A 16511-nucleotide genomic window follows, 5' to 3' on the forward strand; every position below is an offset into this window, starting at 1 on the left:
GATGTTTCTTTGCACCGTTCATCCTCAGAGCTGTTCCTATACCTGTTTCAGCTGGGTTACTTTCTCATGAACATGAACCAACATCCTACTCACAAAGCTGCAGAGATTTTCCCAGAGCCTTTCGCTGATCTGAGCGCGTGCTGATATTCCCTTAGGTTTGCTATGAAGCCTGCTCTTGATATGATTAACACCACATCTTGTCTTTCTTAGGTCTACATGACATGATCTGTTCATCAGATTGTGTTCTCCAGCTGAACCCCCCAACTCTCTCAGCCTGTCCTCCCAGCAGAGCTGTTCCAGTCTCAGATCATTCCTGTGGCTCCTCCGGCCCCTCTCCAGCAGGTCCATGTGTGTCCTGTGCTGAGGACCCAGAGCTGGACCAGCACTGCAGGGGGTCTCACAGAGCGGGGCAGAGGGGACAATCTCCTCCCTCGATGCTGCTCACACTCCTTGTGATGCAGCTCAAGATACGATTTGCCTTCTGGGCTGCAAGTGCACATTGCCGGCTCACAGCCAGTATTTTACCCCCAGCATCCCCAAGTCCTTCTTCACAGGGCTGCTCTCCATCCCTACATCCCCACATCCCCAGCCTGGGTTGATACTGGGGTTGTCCTGACCCAGGTGCAAGACCTTGCACTTGGCTTTGTTGAACCCCATGAGGTTCACATGGCCCCACTTCCTGAGCTTGTCCAGGTCCCTCTGGATGGACCCTGTTCCTCAGGTGTGTCCCCTGCACCACTCAGCTTGGTGTCACCTGCAAATTTGCTGAGGGTGCACTCGATCCCACTGTCTATGTCATTGATGAAGATGTAAACAGTACTGGTACCAGTGTGGACCTGAGTATATGTAGATCACATCTACACAGATCAGGTATCACATCTTTCCACACTTAAAAGGGGACGATAAGAAAGGAGAGGACAGACTTTTGAGCAGGGCCTATTGTGACAGGACAAGGGGTGATGGTTTTAAACTAAAAGAAAGGAGATTCAGGCTGGACATGAGGAAGAAATTGTTTATGCTGAGGGCGGTGAGCGCCTGGCCCAGGTTGGCCAGAGAGGTGGTGGATGAACCATCCCTGGAGACATCCCAGGCCAGGCTGGACGGGGCTCTGAGCAACCTGAGCTGGTGAAGATGTCCCTGCTCATGGTGGGACTGGGGGAGCTGGGAAGGTCCCTTCAAACCAAACTGTTCAGTCATTCTATCTGTACACCATCTCTTTTCCAAAGCAATGAGTCCTAATCTATTTCCTCTCTTCACATATAGAAGCTATTGCACCCTTCATTGCACTTCTATGTCACCTACAGCCTCCTGAGCTGTGACCCAACTGTGTTCAGCACACACAGGCACACCACAGGTCTGATACAATCATTGTTTAACTTCTGCTCCCTGATTTTTTTCCTACCAGTTCCTAGTATTCCATCTTTCTCTCTTCCTCTAGTCGAGTGCCACGCTGCTGTTTCTGAGAACTCTGTGCAACGACTCCGAGAGCTCTTCTGTGAATGATAATAGTGTAATTAGGACCTATCAATGTAAATGCATGATTACAGTTCGTTTTCCCTGCATGCATTATTTTGCATTTGTCATCACTAAATTTCATCTGGCACATTAGAACATATCCACTCACAAATTCCACCCATCATCCATCATCCCTTTTGTGGTGCACAGATCCACCGACTTGCCCTGGTCCCTGTCCCTTTGATCCTGAAGCATCTTCCCCAGGTTGTCGAAAGTTCACGACATGCCAGACTACAATTAAGGCACTGTAACAGTTCAGCTTGCTGTCATCCCCCCGCTTCATTTTTCAATCCAAAGCAACACTGTCTCTAGTTAGGTGCACTCTTCATACAACCTCAAACATGTATTTCAAAGCCTGGGAACATATTTCTGCCCACAGTCACACAGGTGACACATCTTGGATGTCAAATATACTGCACATCAGTACGGGCTGTCAGGATCTATTCCGAGATCAAAGCCAGAGGTGACACAGAAGATGGTGTGTGTTGCACAACATCAACTCCTGTACACTGCAAAAGCGATCCAGGTCTGACAGCCACACAAGCTGCGTGCGTTCTACCCAGGCCTTTCAAACAGCTGGTGGAACTGGCGCTGACATAACTCGTTCTCGTCCGTGTTTCCAGCTGGCTGTGTTTCGTGTCCCTCAGCTGTGACACCTGCCAGCAGCAGCTCTGTCCTGCAACCCCCCACAATACTCACAGCGTCAAGGAACCCAACAGAGTCTCGGTTCAAGTTGTTCCCTCGCCATGGGGTGGGGAGGAGATGTGATCAACACGGCCTTGGATATGGTGTCCCCACTCCTCCAGCACTTCTCTCCATCTTAGGGCAAGCGTGATAAAATTTCACCTCTAAATAAAAACGCCTCTAAGCAAATGGATACTCTGTTAAACCAACGCTACAAGTACTGCAGCTTATCCCAGCCACAGGCAGAGGCAGGTGATTTCCCAGGGACTGAGGGCTTCTCCTCTCCCAACAAATTGCATTGGACTCTGATAATTTCCACCGGTCACTCTGGTCTTGCCCAGAATTTTAAATCCTCCCTAATGCCAAGAATTTCCAGTGTTTTCCGTATGATCCCCAGTAAGCAGAACGCCCTGGTCACGGCACACCAGCATGTGCTGCAGGACCCTGGCAGGATGCTGCTTCAGTTGGTGTGATCCTAGATGCAGGAACAGCGATTGGCTTCCACCTGTTTTTTCTCTGACAACGAAAGGAAAGGGTGCCTGCCATGGTAATGCACCGTACTTGAGCAGACGTTCAAATTCCATCAAATGATTGCCTCAGCAAGGACTGGCAGGGCTTAAAAATAAGAATCATATTCAAAATAGAAAGCCTATACCCAAGCAATGTCCTTTATCTGCCCAAAAAGCCTCAAACCACCCTCCTCCATCCAGCTCTCTCAGTGCACAGAGCAGACTGCACACACTAACGCATCCTCCTTTCCCTTTTTACCATCCTCTGTTTGCTTCAATGAGAGACTTGAAACACAGGCACCTAAACATTCCCATTTTAAGTACATATAAGAGACTGAAATAGCTATGGGAGCAGCCAACATCACCCACAGGTGACCAGACAGACCCACGCATGGTTTCTCCCACTCGCACACCATAAAGAGCAGGGTGGGAGCAGCGGTTTGTGCATAACCACATCAAGATCTCCTGATGCCTGCACAGGGAAATGTTTCTTTCCAAAACCAGTCACCAGCGCACCCAAAGCATTTCAAGATGAAAGAAACCTGTGAGCGTCCCCAGGTCATGAGCAAGGGAAAGAACACGTTTCAGAGCCAATATATTCCTATTGCTTCACTGAGGTTATACCGCCCATGACACAAACTCCGTGCTGTCAGACCACAGACTAGTGCAGAGATCATTGCTAAAAATGCAGTTGCAACCAAAGAAAGATTTTCTAAAACTTGATTCCTATGTCTTATCTTGATTTCAGAATTGAAATAGTTGCTTTTAAAGGAAATTATCAAACTTAAAAAAAATCATGTAGGAAGATACATCACAGGTGACAATCTGTCACTACAGTGGTACTAATCAAGGTGAAATTAAGCCGTATTCAGTGTAAAGCACACACACACATATTTATATGAAAAGAATTGCAACCATCATTTCTATGTTTCTTTTTAATGAAATATTTTCTTCTATTTTGTGGTTCTTCTATGTGAGCCACAATCTACCTCCATGTCACACGTTCAATGTGATTTTGTTAGTCTGCAGAAAGACACAGGGCAATACTCATCCTTCAAAATCTCCCCGGAAACATCAATGGCTCTTTCAAAAGAAAAAGCTACTTTCCTGTTTTAATTAAATGCTTCAGAAGCATTCAGCGAGATTTAACCTGAAGAACATGAAAGCATAAAACTCCTTCAGCGGTTGCATAAAACAGATCTAAATCGGCACAGGAAGGGACTTTTCTGCTGTTTGTCTTTGACCCCGGATATCTGAGCATCTCAGAGTCCCAAACGCATTTGTCGGCAAAGCAGCCGCCTGTGCCGCAGCCGGGCTGCACGCGGCTCTTCCAACGCAGGCACACAGATATTCAAGATGAAGGGTCTTTTTTCCGAAGTTTCCCAGTACCCAGGCACGTAGCAGGTGAACTCCGCACTTTTGGGGAACACTTTCCTGCCCTTTTTCATGTGTCTGTGAAAACTCACCCGAAATCTAAACAGTTCTGAAAATCCAGGCTAAAGCAATTTGCTGAAGGTCACTTAAGAAGGTCTGAGAGTACGAAATGTGGAACAGAGCACAACTCCACATGTCCAAAGCAAAAAGCTTAACCATTTGACTTCTATATTTATCACTGCATGCTACACTGGGATAGATGCAAACAGATATTTTACTTTATATACAGATTACAGCCAATCAGAGAATCCTGCATCACTTCTAGACATACCTTTGTACTGGGATGCAGCTGCCACCAGCTCCACCAGCAGTAGCAGCTTCAACAACACAGAGACCAACCTGCATCCCTGAAGATGGGCAGAGCAGGCAGGATGGTCTCCTGGAGATACAGGCCGAGTCTCTTGGGAAAGAGAGCGGTTCAAACACAGCATCTCCCCTGCCACTGGGAGGAAGAGCAGCACGGCCGCTTGCCTTTCAGGGCTGCTGCAGGCCCAGGCTGCAGGTCACAAAGCAGGGGCCACACGTTTCAGTGAGTTTTGCCAGGTCACAGGACAGGCTCGGCAGCTGTGCACATATCCCTCACCCAAAACAGGGCACGGGAGGAGCTCTGCACATGAAGAGCTGCAATGTGGGAACGCAACTGCCTAAGTCCAGACCTCCACCTGCATCTTCCCTGCAGGTCTAGCATGTCGGATATTTTAAAAACATGGAAAAATTGGGGCTTTCCACTGAGATTATATCAATGTGTTCAGTTTTTGGCCCCTCACACCAAGAAAGGCCTTGAGGTGCTGGAGAGAGTTGAGAGAAGGGAGCGGAGCTGGTGAGGGGCTGGAGCACAAGTGTGATGGGAGCGGCTGAGGGACCTGGGGGGTTCAGCTGGAGAACAGGAGCTGAGGGGAGACCTTCTGATCTCTGAACTGCCTGAAAGGAGCTTGGAGCCAGGGGGGTCGGGCTCTGCTCCCCAGGAACAAGCGATGGGATGAGAGGAAACGGCCTCAAGTTGCGCCAGGGGAGGCTGAGGTTGGATCTGGGGAACAATTTCTTCCCCAAAGGGCTGTGGGGCATTGGAACAGGCTGCCCAGGGCAGTGCTGGAGTCACCATTCCTGGAGGGGTTGAATAGATGGAGATGACACTCTCAGGGACATGGGGCAGTGCCAGGGTGGGTTAACTGTTCGACTTGATGATCTTGAGGGGCTCTTCCAACCAAATGATTCTGTGATTCTATGATAATGGTGCCTTTGTGTGCAAGAGGGGGAGCTTGAGTCAGCAGAATCAGCTGCTAGAACCAGCTCCAACACCACCGCCTGGCAGGGCAGAGCTCAAGCACCGGTCAGTCTCCTGCAGCCCCGTTCCATTGCTCAGAGGAAGAACTGGCTCGCTCGGAGCTGACAGCCAGTGCGGAAGCCAAAATGCAAAGCATTAAGGGCAATTAAGGCACTGGATGTGAGCTGGGGCTCCAGCTAGTGTGAACAGAAGCCATCATCTCTCAGTGTCTTATCTGTGAAGTAGTGACAAGGGCATTGCCCCTGCAGAGGACTAGGAGGCTGCGTATTTTGAAGATACAATAGACTGCAATGCATAGCGATGGACTGATAATGGAGACATGCACTGCTTTTTTAGAGCTTTTCACTATTAACTTTTCATAATTTCTAAACCTGCAAAGCTACTGGCATATTCCTGTCTTTTTTTTTTTTTTTAATGATACGATTTTTGAGTAATATAGTTTTGGCTCATCAGTACTTGATCAAGCTTTTAAGTAACAAAAAGGAGATGAGACCTGTGAAGAGGGTATAGCAATACGAGCAGTGCCTACCCTGATGTATGAAAACAGCCAATGCAAAATCATTTTCATTACTGAAACTTGCTGCAGTGCAGGAAACATATTCCAAAAAAATGAGAGGATGTAACGTTCTGTGCGCACGTGGTTCGCATCTCAGCAGCACCTGGTACCTCCCATTCATGCCACCAGAGCTGCATCTGCTGACACTCACCAGTCGATTCGCAAGAGCAATGGTACACGCTGTCGCTTCGGCTTCTTGCTGACACTTGAGTTTGTCGGAAGTGGCCTTCTCAAACTTGGCTGTGAGCTTCCTCAGGTTCTCGTTGAGGCGCTGTACATGAGAAAAGAAAATAAAAGGAGAAAATCACAGCACAGTTTTAAGGCAAACCCTTCTGGAGAGATACTCCCCCTGCGGCAGCAGGAGCAGCGCGGAGCAGCCGTGTCCTGGGTTACATTGTGTGCTTGGAACTCACACCCTCAGCGCAGGGCACAGGCGAAGAACCTGCAAAACTAATGTATTTGGTGTGAATTTAAACTGGGAAAAGGGGTCCTTATGGCCAAGCACCTATGAGTGGTGCTATAGCTATGAACAGGGCAGCTAAGAAAACCAAGTCTTTTGTTCTCTGATGCTGCAGCCCCTCTGGTCTCGGTCCAGTCCTTGAGGCTCTGCTGAGTTGTGCGCAGAACCCCAAGGGGCTCCTGGGGCTTGAACCATCGCCAGAACACACCTCCTGTGCCCTCTTTCTAGAAAGGACTATGACATAGAAGTCAATAAAGTGATCCTGCTCCTAAAGCTGCCTGAGCTGCCTTGGACACTGTGACAGAGGAGCGCAAGCAGCTCCAGGTGGGACCATCTCACGTGCAGGCCGGCTGCAAAGTGTTTGAGGGCTGGGAAGGGGCAGAAGCTCCCAAAGCACCTGGAGCCCCCCACACTGTCCCTTTGCTTGGCCAGAGCTGCTCACACTCAGGTCTAAAACAAATCAAGGGCTCCCACAAGCACTTGGAGCATCTCACTTCTGATAAGAGAGGCAGAAGTAATAACCGATTTTATCTCCACCCAGTGCAAACTGCTTAAGGATAAACTGCTCGTAAATCACTCTAACGCTGTTTGAGCTACACTAGAAACAAACCTGAAAATAAAAAAGGATTCTATTCTATTCTATTCTATTCTATTCTATTCTATTCTATTCTATTCTATTCTATTCTATTCTATTCTATTCTGTTCTGTTCTGTTCTGTTCTATTCTATCCTATTCTATCCTATTCTATCCTATTCCATTCTATCGTATTCCATTCCATTCTATTCCATTCCATTCTATTCCATTCCATTCCATTCCAGTATCTGCAGCTCTCCAGGATACTGGAAAACACAAAGCGCTCCCTCCTTGACCTGTCTTGGAATTAATAACACAAAAAGTTTCTGTCCCTGCAGGTACATGAATGCGTGTGCATACGTACACTCCTATATATAAAACCCCATTACACAAGCACAATCTGATACATGAGCGTGAGCTGTGAGAACAGGTCAGAGCTGCAATGCCCACCAGACCCACTCTGCAGTAACACACAAACACATCTGTGTGCAGCTGGGAGGACAGCTCTCACTTCTATATCTACCCTCCCCAGATTTGTAGTGACCTTACTTCCCAGGCAAAGTGATAAGTATTTTTGACAATCCAAATAGTCTCATTTATTCCTAAAAATAGATATGCGGCAGCTCAGGGCCCTGTTGTGAGCAGGTATGAATCAGCCTCACGTCAATGAAGGTATCCAAGATATCACAGTTTGATAAGCAGGGATATCCCTACAGATCCAGCCCTGCGCCGAGCAGTGTGTCATTACCCACCTGCAGAGGGGAAAACGCACCTAAACCAATCAGTTTTGCAAGCGCATGCTGGTGAGGTACCAGTAATCCCCCCAAAGATTGGGGGGATTGCCACTTCCTTAACCAAATCCCACTTCTTCGAAAAAAGAAAGAAGAGAAAAAGCTCAGACATTAAAAGCTTCAGAAACAAGAACCATAAAGGGATAAAAAAATGTTTGCCAGTGCTGTATTTCACATCTGAGATGGGAGAATTAGAGGCTAAATAGCTCTAAATCCAGCCCTGCTCCAGGTGCTGTGCCCACCTCTGCAGCAGGAAGGGGCTACTGGAGGAATCTGCAGCCTTTTCTTTAATATTTTTAGTTAAAAAGTGTAGTAAGCATTTTAAGAAGCCTAGGAGGCATCAAAAGAGCTATATATTTTCTAAAACGAAGATGGAACAGATGAGTCCTCGCACGAGCTGGGCTGGAGGAACAGTGCTGCCCCTCTCTAAGTGCACATCGCAAAGCCGCATATTTCAACACAGAACTGTCAGCCCAGCTGACAACACATGTTGGTTTTTAAAGGGGATTTTGCACACACTGTGGTGTCAGTACGAAGGCACAGACACACAGGATCCTTCACTCATGAAGGAGGATGCCAGATCCACAGCATGTTAAGAAAAGGCAGGTTTGGGGGCACATGTTCCAAAATAAGTCAATATTTTTACTTACTTGTCAATATTTTTTACGTATTTTGATTTTATTGACTTATTTGTCTGGGTTTTTTGTGGGGTTTTTTTGCTGTCTGCAGTGCTGGTCCAGCTCTGGGTCCTCAGCACAGGACACACATGGACCTGCTGGAGAGGGGCCAGAGGAGCCACAGAAATGATCCGAGGCTGGAACAGCTCTGCTGGGAGGACAGGTGAGAGAGTTGGGGGGTTCAGCTGGAGAAGAAAAGCTCCGGGGAGACCTTAGTGTGGCCTTTTCATACGTCAATGGGGTTGATAAGAAAGATGGGGACAGACTTTTGAGCAGGGCCTGTTGCGATAGGACAAGGGGTGATGGTTTAAACTAAAGGAGGGAGATTCAGGCTGGACATGAGGAAGAAATTGTTGCCCTGAGGGTGGTGAGAGCCTGGCCCAGGTTGGCCAGAGAGGTGGTGGATGAACCATCCCTGGAGACACCCCAGGCCAGGCTGGGTAAAGATGTCCCTGCTGCGCTGCCTTTTTTCTTTTTTTTTTTAATTAGCAAAAAACTAAATAAGGATGATGCACAAGATTTGCCATCAGGGAGCTGTGCAGGGACAAACTTTTAGCCTCGTACTTCAGCAGTCATCATCCTGCAAAACACACCCATCATCGGGGACTGAGCGCAGGGAACCAGCCCAGCACATGCTATGAGTGCTCTGAATGAGCCTCCGGTTCCTCTTCCCCCCCAGGAACACACTGGTTTGAGACAATGAGTGTCCTGAGGACCCAGGTGTAGAGGTAAATTACGTTTTGAAAAACTAGGTGGGAATAATAAGAATTATTAATTAGCCTTTCTTTCAAGGTGTAAGCAAGGCTGTCGAAGAACAGATGAAATGTAGAAAGCAGCAGTAAAAAAAAATCTTTGGATTCCCACTCCACACATGAGCACAGAGAAGCAGTTTGCTCCAAAGTGGAGGATTTCTCCCCAGGCAGTGACCAGTGTGACAAGTCACGGAATCCCAGAATGTCAGGGGTTGAAGGGACCTGGAAAGCTCATCCAGTGCAATCCCCCCATGGAGCAGGAACACCCAGCTGAGGTTCCACAGGAAGGTGTCCAGGCGGGTTTGAATGTCTGCAGAGAAGGAGACTCCACAACCTCCCTGGGCAGCCTGGGCCAGGCTCTGCCACCCTCACCATGAAAAAGTTTCTTCTCGTATTTAAGTGGAACCTCCTGTGTTCCAGTTTGCACCCATTCCCCCTTGTCCTATCACTGGTTGTCACCCAGAAGAGCCTGGCTCCATCCTCCTGACACTCCCCCTTTCCATATTGATCCCCATGAATGAGTCCCCCCGTCAGTCTCCTCTCCTCCAGCTCCAGAGCCCCAGCTCCCTCAGCCTTTCCTCACACGGGAGATGCTCCACTCCCTTCAGCATCTTGGTGGCTGCGCTGGACTCTCTCCAGCAGTTCCCTGTCCTTCTGGAACTGAGGGGCCACAACTGGACACAATATTCCAGGTGTGGTCTCCCCAGGGCAGAGTAGAGGGGCAGGAGAACCTCTCTGACCTACTGACCACCCCCCTTCTGATCCAGCTCAGGCACCATTGGCCTTCCTGGCCACAAGGGCCCAGTGCTGGCTCATGGTCACCCTGCTGTCCCCAGGACCCCCAGGTCCCTTTCCCTTACACTGCTCCCACCGAAGGGCAAGCACTTACAGCAATCTTGGCCTTGATACTGGCCAGCTTGTCCTGGGCAGCCGCCAGCTCGGCGTTGGCCCTGCTCAGAGCCTGCCGCTTGGGCTGCACCTCGCAGAACACAGCGTGGAACCGCACCATGTTCACCACCCAGGAGCAGAGCCCGGCCGCCGCCAAGGACTTGGTGGTCACAAATTCGGGTTTAAACTTGGGATCCTGTAAATAGGGCTGAAGGGCTTTGAGGCAGTTCTCATGGATGTTCTCCTTGTCGAACTTGATCAAGGAGTCCAGGAAGCCATCCACCCTGGCCATGGCAGCTTTGGCTGCTTTCCAGCTCCTGTCCTTGGGAATCTTTCCTCCTGGGGCCATCAGCACCATCACGGCTGCGGTGACATTGCTGACAGCTGAAGGTGGTGAGCCAAAGGACCTCAGCTCCGTCAGATTCTTCTGAAAACGGGAAAACAAGGTTGTTAGACAAAAATTAATGGGTTTGCTTTCTACTTTGCAACTAATAGAGTCAGGCTCCCAAGCTATCAATCTGATAAATTGGGTTTCTTCCAGCCCAAACATTCTTGCCTCTAAATCACCGCTGTGCATGTCTGCAGCACATGTGCTCAGTTCCCTGCACCCGGACCAGCCCAGCCCCATGTTCCTCCTCACACTCCCACCCTTTCCCTGCTGCAGGAGGTTTTTTGCCCTCTCAGAAGATCAGGATAAGGAAAAAGGAAAACTTTCCAAATAATAACCTCTTCAAATTGCCCCCAGCCCCTCTAAAACTGCCTTGAAGCTCTTCTCTTTGTGCTCAAATACTCCCTGTGCCAGACACCCTTGCACTGAGGTCTTGTTGAACTATCTGTGTGCACCCCTGGGGCCATCATCCAGCCCAAATTTAGGCACTTAAACAAAGCACCTTTAGCAGGATGGCAGTCATTGGGGTGAACAGACAGTCCCCTCACAAGAAAATCAGCTAATCCACCTCCTCCACTGCCAACACAGGCAGCTTCAGTGAGTCCCTAATAGAAAGTGGGATGAATCTTAACCTAAGTTAAAAAAAGGTGAATTGCGGAGAAAGCACCTATTTCCTAACACCCTTGCAACTGTGACAATAAAGCAGTGCTGAGGATTTGATCTGCTGACATCTTAAATCTTGTCTCCACGCACACACGATTTAGCTTTAGCATAGGAAAAACCAGCGCGGGTAACTCAGCTGCGCTCAGATGACACGCTGTTGTCAAAACAAGGATAAGGGCTGTTTCAACACTGGTTTAAGGAAAATCTATGAATTTCAGTCAGCTCCTGTTTCTATCAGTTCTGAATAGTTTTTAATCTATTTTCTCTGATGTTCTGCTTCTATCAGTTTCTATCTGTGGCAGCAAGGTGCGAGAGTCTGGTACTTCTGAGCATTCATTTTTTAGATAAAGGTATCTGCCACGAATCTATTCCTAAATGTGTCTTCGTTTGCTTTGAGCTTTTCTTAATCATCGAGCTGGCAGAAACAGGCCCTTGGGAGCTGTGTGCATTTCCAGTGTGAAACGTCTCTAATTAACATGCTCGATGACACGGAGCCAACCGTGAGCACAGGCGAGCAGCCCGACATTCCCTCCTGTGTCCCCAGCACCCAGCTCAGCTCAGCCGGGAGCAGCACGGACGATGTGGCCTCTCCGGAGCCCCCGTGTGCTGGGGGTGCTGCTTGGGGGGCTCTGGCAAAGCAGCCTGTCTTTCACAGCCTGCATCTTGCTGGCAATGGGATGCTGAGTGGGTGCTGTTGTTCTTTCCATAGGAAGTGAACACTTCACGGCATGACAGGAACGGGGACGCCACTGCCCTGGGTGGAGGGGAGGATGATGCTGTCCTGGTCAGGAGATGGAGGAAGCCCTGGGCAGCATGGGGTGCCTGGTTTCCTTCCCTATTGTGAGAGTTTCTGGCGCCACGGGAAGAGGACAAGTCAAGCCCATGGTGAGCGCCACGCTGATGAACTTGAGTACCAGGTAAAAGGAGCTCTGCCCTTTTCCCTGACAGCATCAATCTGTTGCATTTTAATCACAGAATCATGGAATCATTTTGGTTGGAAGAGACCCTCAAGATCATCAAGTTCAACCATGACCTGACTCTGGCACTAATCCATGTTCCTATGAACCTCATCTGTTCCACCCCTCCAGGGATGGTGGCTCCACCACTGCCCTGGGCAGCCTGTTCCAATGCTTGACAACCCTTTCCATTCAGAAATTTTTCCTGATATCCAATCTAAGCCTCCCCTCGTGCAACTTGAAGCCATTCCCTCTCATCCTATCGCTTGCTATTCAGGAGAAGAGATCAACACCCTCCATGCTACAACCTTATATCACTCTAAATTCTTCTTCTGCACACCGGAGTATCCCCAGGATGGAAACCAGACAGGACACTGACACCGAGTGCCACCTGCCTCAGGAACCACTATGGCATCCTCAGATGTCTCTGGACCATCTCCAGGGGGATATTCCTTGCAGGCAATTGCATGGCAAGTTTGTTGCTTTTGATACTGTCACTGTTTTCTGCTCTCTGTAACCTGTGCGGAGACTGAGCAGCACTGGCCAAGCACCATCCTCCTTCTCACACGGGCACAGGCTGCCCAGAGAGACAACTCTGCCTCCTCTTGCAAGTGCTTTGTGCCAAGCAGAGACCCACGGGCAGGGGAAGGCAGTCCCGGAGTCGCTGTGCCTTCATCTCCTCCTTCCCTCCTCCCAAAATGAGATGACGATGTCGAAACATCAGATCCCCCGAGTTCCATGTCCTGCACTCCTTAGGGGATGCAGGTGCTGAGGAACAGCCCGCAGACAAATTGCACTGCAAGAGATAAAGGGCATTTTTGTCTCTAAAACCTGATTTCCTAAGTTTTCAAACTCACTGTCACATCTGGCTTTGCATTTTTTTGATTTTGCAGGTGCTCTGTGCTGGGTCTGTCATAACCTGCTGGGCATCCATCATGGTCCATATACTTATTACCTTAATTATTTTATGCATATACTATACAAGTCTGAATAGACATGGTTGTTCTTCTTTTAAACTAGCAGGTGACACTGGCACAGAAATGTCCATGTATCCACATACTTACTGAGCTTCTTGGTAGCTAACTATGTATATTTACTGCTGCATTCTACTTGACAGTTTTTCTCACTATTTTCCATATTAATGTTGCATATAGCAGTGCTGCCCAAAGAAGACAGATAATTGGGGAGAAACTGTATATACACACACAAATATTGCAGATTATTCACATTAGTAAGCAGGTCAAGCTCTCCGGCGCATCTCCGATCAGCAGGTAAAGGAGACCATGCCTTCCAGTGCTCTGCTACTGCAGCTTCACAGGTCCCTAGAGAAAAATCCCAGCATCTCCCTAATCTTTGCCTAACGAAATATTCTACAGCTCCAGCATGAAAACAAAACTAATAAGGAGACAAACATTTTCCCTTTGTACAGTCCTTTCCCTTCCAGGAACAAGAGCCAAAGCAACACATCTCTGCAGCAAAGCCATGTTTTCTGAAAGCTAATTAAACAGCAAACCCATTCCTGATGACGGAGAGTTGTTTTCCTCTCCCCCAACGGGGCTATGACTGAGCCATGGTTTGAGGCATGACAGAGCCTTGCCTTGCTGCAATCATGGGATTCATTCTGATTTTCCAGCTGCACCAGGTGCTTGGCCACTGCTCTGCCCTGGGTGCAGCAGGAGTTTTCTGCTCCAGGATGCCGTGTGAACTTCAAGTCAAGATAAATTGTAGGTCCGTCCAGGTTCCAGTATAAGTTGGGGAATGACCTGAGCAACGTGAGCTGTTGAAGGTGTCCCTGCTCATGGCAGGGGTGGCACTGGGGGAGCTTTGAAGGTCCCTCCGACCTAAACCATCCTGTGATTCTATGGATCTATGATTCTAAGGTGACCTTCCCTTCCTTGTGGGGCAGAACCAACGAGCAGTGGAGCCAGCCAACAGTGGAGAAGAGGTGCAAACGAAACACCCACCTCCAGTTCCTCCTGCTCTCCATAAACATGAGTAAAAGGCAACTTGGTGCAGCCTTGCTGCTACTCTAAGTTACACCAAGAACCCAGTATGCACCAGCTGGGAGGAAGCTGGAGGAGGGTGAATACATTGCCCAAAAATTTGGGCCATCAGATGATATTTCCCCCTGCTCCAATGCAGTCGGCAGATACTGGATTCCCAGGGGAATCTTTACCCTACCTTGTTAAGGGTGTTCAGAGCAGCCTGGGCAGCCTCCAGGGCAGGCTCAGCTTTGGCCAGGTCCTCCTCGCAGTCCTTCTGTTTCTGCTCGACCTCCTGGGTGATAAGTGCCACTTTCTGCTCCTCCTCATCAGCAATCGCCTTTTCCCTGCTCACTTTCTCCGTCTCCACTCCTACCACCCGGATCAGCTTGTCAGCATCCTCATTCTTCTGCTTCAGCTCCACTTCTTGGGCTGCCAGCCTGGCCTTCAGCTCATCCACCTGGAGGGAAGAAACACATGTGGGAGCACAGACATGCACCAACCTGTTCCTGCCCTGCACAGCAGCACAGGGTCACACTCCGGAGGGGCTGAGCAGCACTCAAAAGCACAGAGGGCCTGTGGGCAAAGCAAGCAATGCCGCGGTAGCACAGAAAAGCGGTATTCTAGCTGTTAGCAAGATTTGCTGCTCTCCTTTGCCCATGGTTGCTTGGGTCAGGGTCGGTGTGTGTGGTGCACACAGTGGAGCAGCCTGCGAGCGGTGAGGAACCCAGCAGGGGAGAAACCCCATCAGCAGATGGAGCTGCTGAGGTTGTCCCAGCCCTGCTCCCTGCCTGGAAAGAGGACTGAGGTGCCAGGGCAATGCAAATGCTGCTTTGAGTATGATCTGATGGGAAGCAGGTGGAAACTTTCATTTCAGCTGTTCCTGGGATTGCCTTTGTGCAATCAGGAGCCTCACCATAGGCCAGGCACTTGCAGCAAGCTGTTCTCATCAGAAAACCAAATACACCCAGCTGTCACCTCTCTTTGAACACGAGATCTGGTGTCACATCACGTCCCCTCTAACAGAGGCACGCATGCACTGTACATATGTGTTTGGCAGTGGCGATGACGCACTACAATTCAGCTACGCTTTCTTTCTCTTCTCAGCCTTGACACCTACAGAACAGAGCAGGTGTTATTTTGCCACGTGCAGGTTTTGAGGAGGTCCTGTGCACCAGGAACCCCCTGCTTGCCAGGCACACCCTGCAACACACCTCCTCCCCCCCGCACCCTGCACACACACGGCAGAAGAAGATGCCCATCAGTTCCCTTACAACCATCAGGTCCTACAGACTTGTGGCACTAAGGCCATTTTTCACACCATAAACATCATTATTGTGATCTGCTGACACATACAGCCCTTGTCAGACGCCCAAGGCTTGAGGGACTTTACATTGTGGAATCATAGAATCATTTTGGTTGGAAAAGACCTTTAAGATCACCAAGTTCAACTGTTTAACCTACACTGGCACTAACTCACATCCGTAAGAACCTCATCTCCACATCTATCCAACCCTTCAGGGATGGTGACTCCAGCACTGCCCTGGGCAGCCTGTTCCAATGCCCCACAGCCCTTTGGGGAAGAAATTGTTCCCCAGATCCAACCTCAACCTCGCCTGGTGCAACTTGAGGCCATTTCCTCTGTTCCTGGTGCTTGTTCCTGGGGAGCAGAGCCCGACCCCCCCTGGCTCCGAGCTCCTTTCAGGCAGTTCAGAGATCAGAAGGTCTCCCCTCAGCTCCTGTTCTCCAGCTGAACCCCACAGGTCCCTCAGCCGCTCCCATCACACTTCTGTTCCAATTCGTGATGTCAAATGAGCTTGAGAAGGGATCCCCCATTCAGCTGGCAGCCACGAGGCACAGCAGTGGTAGCAGCTCCACCAAGCAGCTACTCAGACGCGTAAGGTAGGAGCACTTTCAGCAACAGGCTGGAGCGCTCACATGGTGGGGCAGCTCACACTGGCTCTCACTCGAAGACAGAAAGTCTCTTTCTAAAAGCACCGTATCGATTAATTTCCACAGGCTCTGTGCAGACCATGGAGTTTTTCCCTGTCCTGAGGTCAGGCGCATAAAGGATTACTTAATGCTCCTTCAATACATCTTTACCTACATAAAAGTACTTACTAGAAGGGAAGTCAGACACTTGCTTTTGTTGATAATTCCATTTTTATACCAGAAGAGAGAGCAAGATTTGCAATCATATAAACTGAAGCTATTGACATTCGGCATCAGCTTCAAGTGGAGAGCGGTTTCTTAGAAGCCTCTTTGTGCGCTTCAGTCATTGTCACCTCCTGCTGCCCAGCACCACAATGCTGTTTTCACCTGGGCAAAGACGCAACTGTAAATCCAGATGACTCCAGCCTTCAGGAGCATGTAATCCCTTCATTCAGGAAACTCAGCA

At 49.2% G+C, this 16511-nt stretch overlaps 1 protein-coding gene across 19 annotated transcripts in view; it reads right to left on the reverse strand.

The window, feature by feature from the left end:
* Positions 1-16511, reverse strand: part of LOC136109470 (dynein axonemal heavy chain 9-like) — a 194874-nt gene that overhangs the window by 81225 nt on the left and 97138 nt on the right. For 18 of the 19 annotated variants that reach the window (XM_071816733.1, XM_071816735.1, XM_071816739.1 and 15 more), the window contains 3 exons: positions 14313-14573; positions 10126-10551; positions 6135-6254 (listed from right to left, as the gene is read on the reverse strand). In XM_071816733.1, the coding sequence (XP_071672834.1) occupies positions 6135-6254; positions 10126-10551; positions 14313-14573 (807 nt within the window). Of the gene's footprint in view, positions 1-6134; positions 6255-10125; positions 10552-14312; positions 14574-16234; positions 16348-16511 lie in introns of those variants that run through there. The other variant, XM_071816752.1, reaches the window with a different exon arrangement.

The sequence above is a fragment of the Patagioenas fasciata genome, chromosome 18 (assembly GCF_037038585.1).
Source record: "Patagioenas fasciata isolate bPatFas1 chromosome 18, bPatFas1.hap1, whole genome shotgun sequence".
Taxonomy (NCBI): Eukaryota; Metazoa; Chordata; class Aves; order Columbiformes; family Columbidae; genus Patagioenas; species Patagioenas fasciata.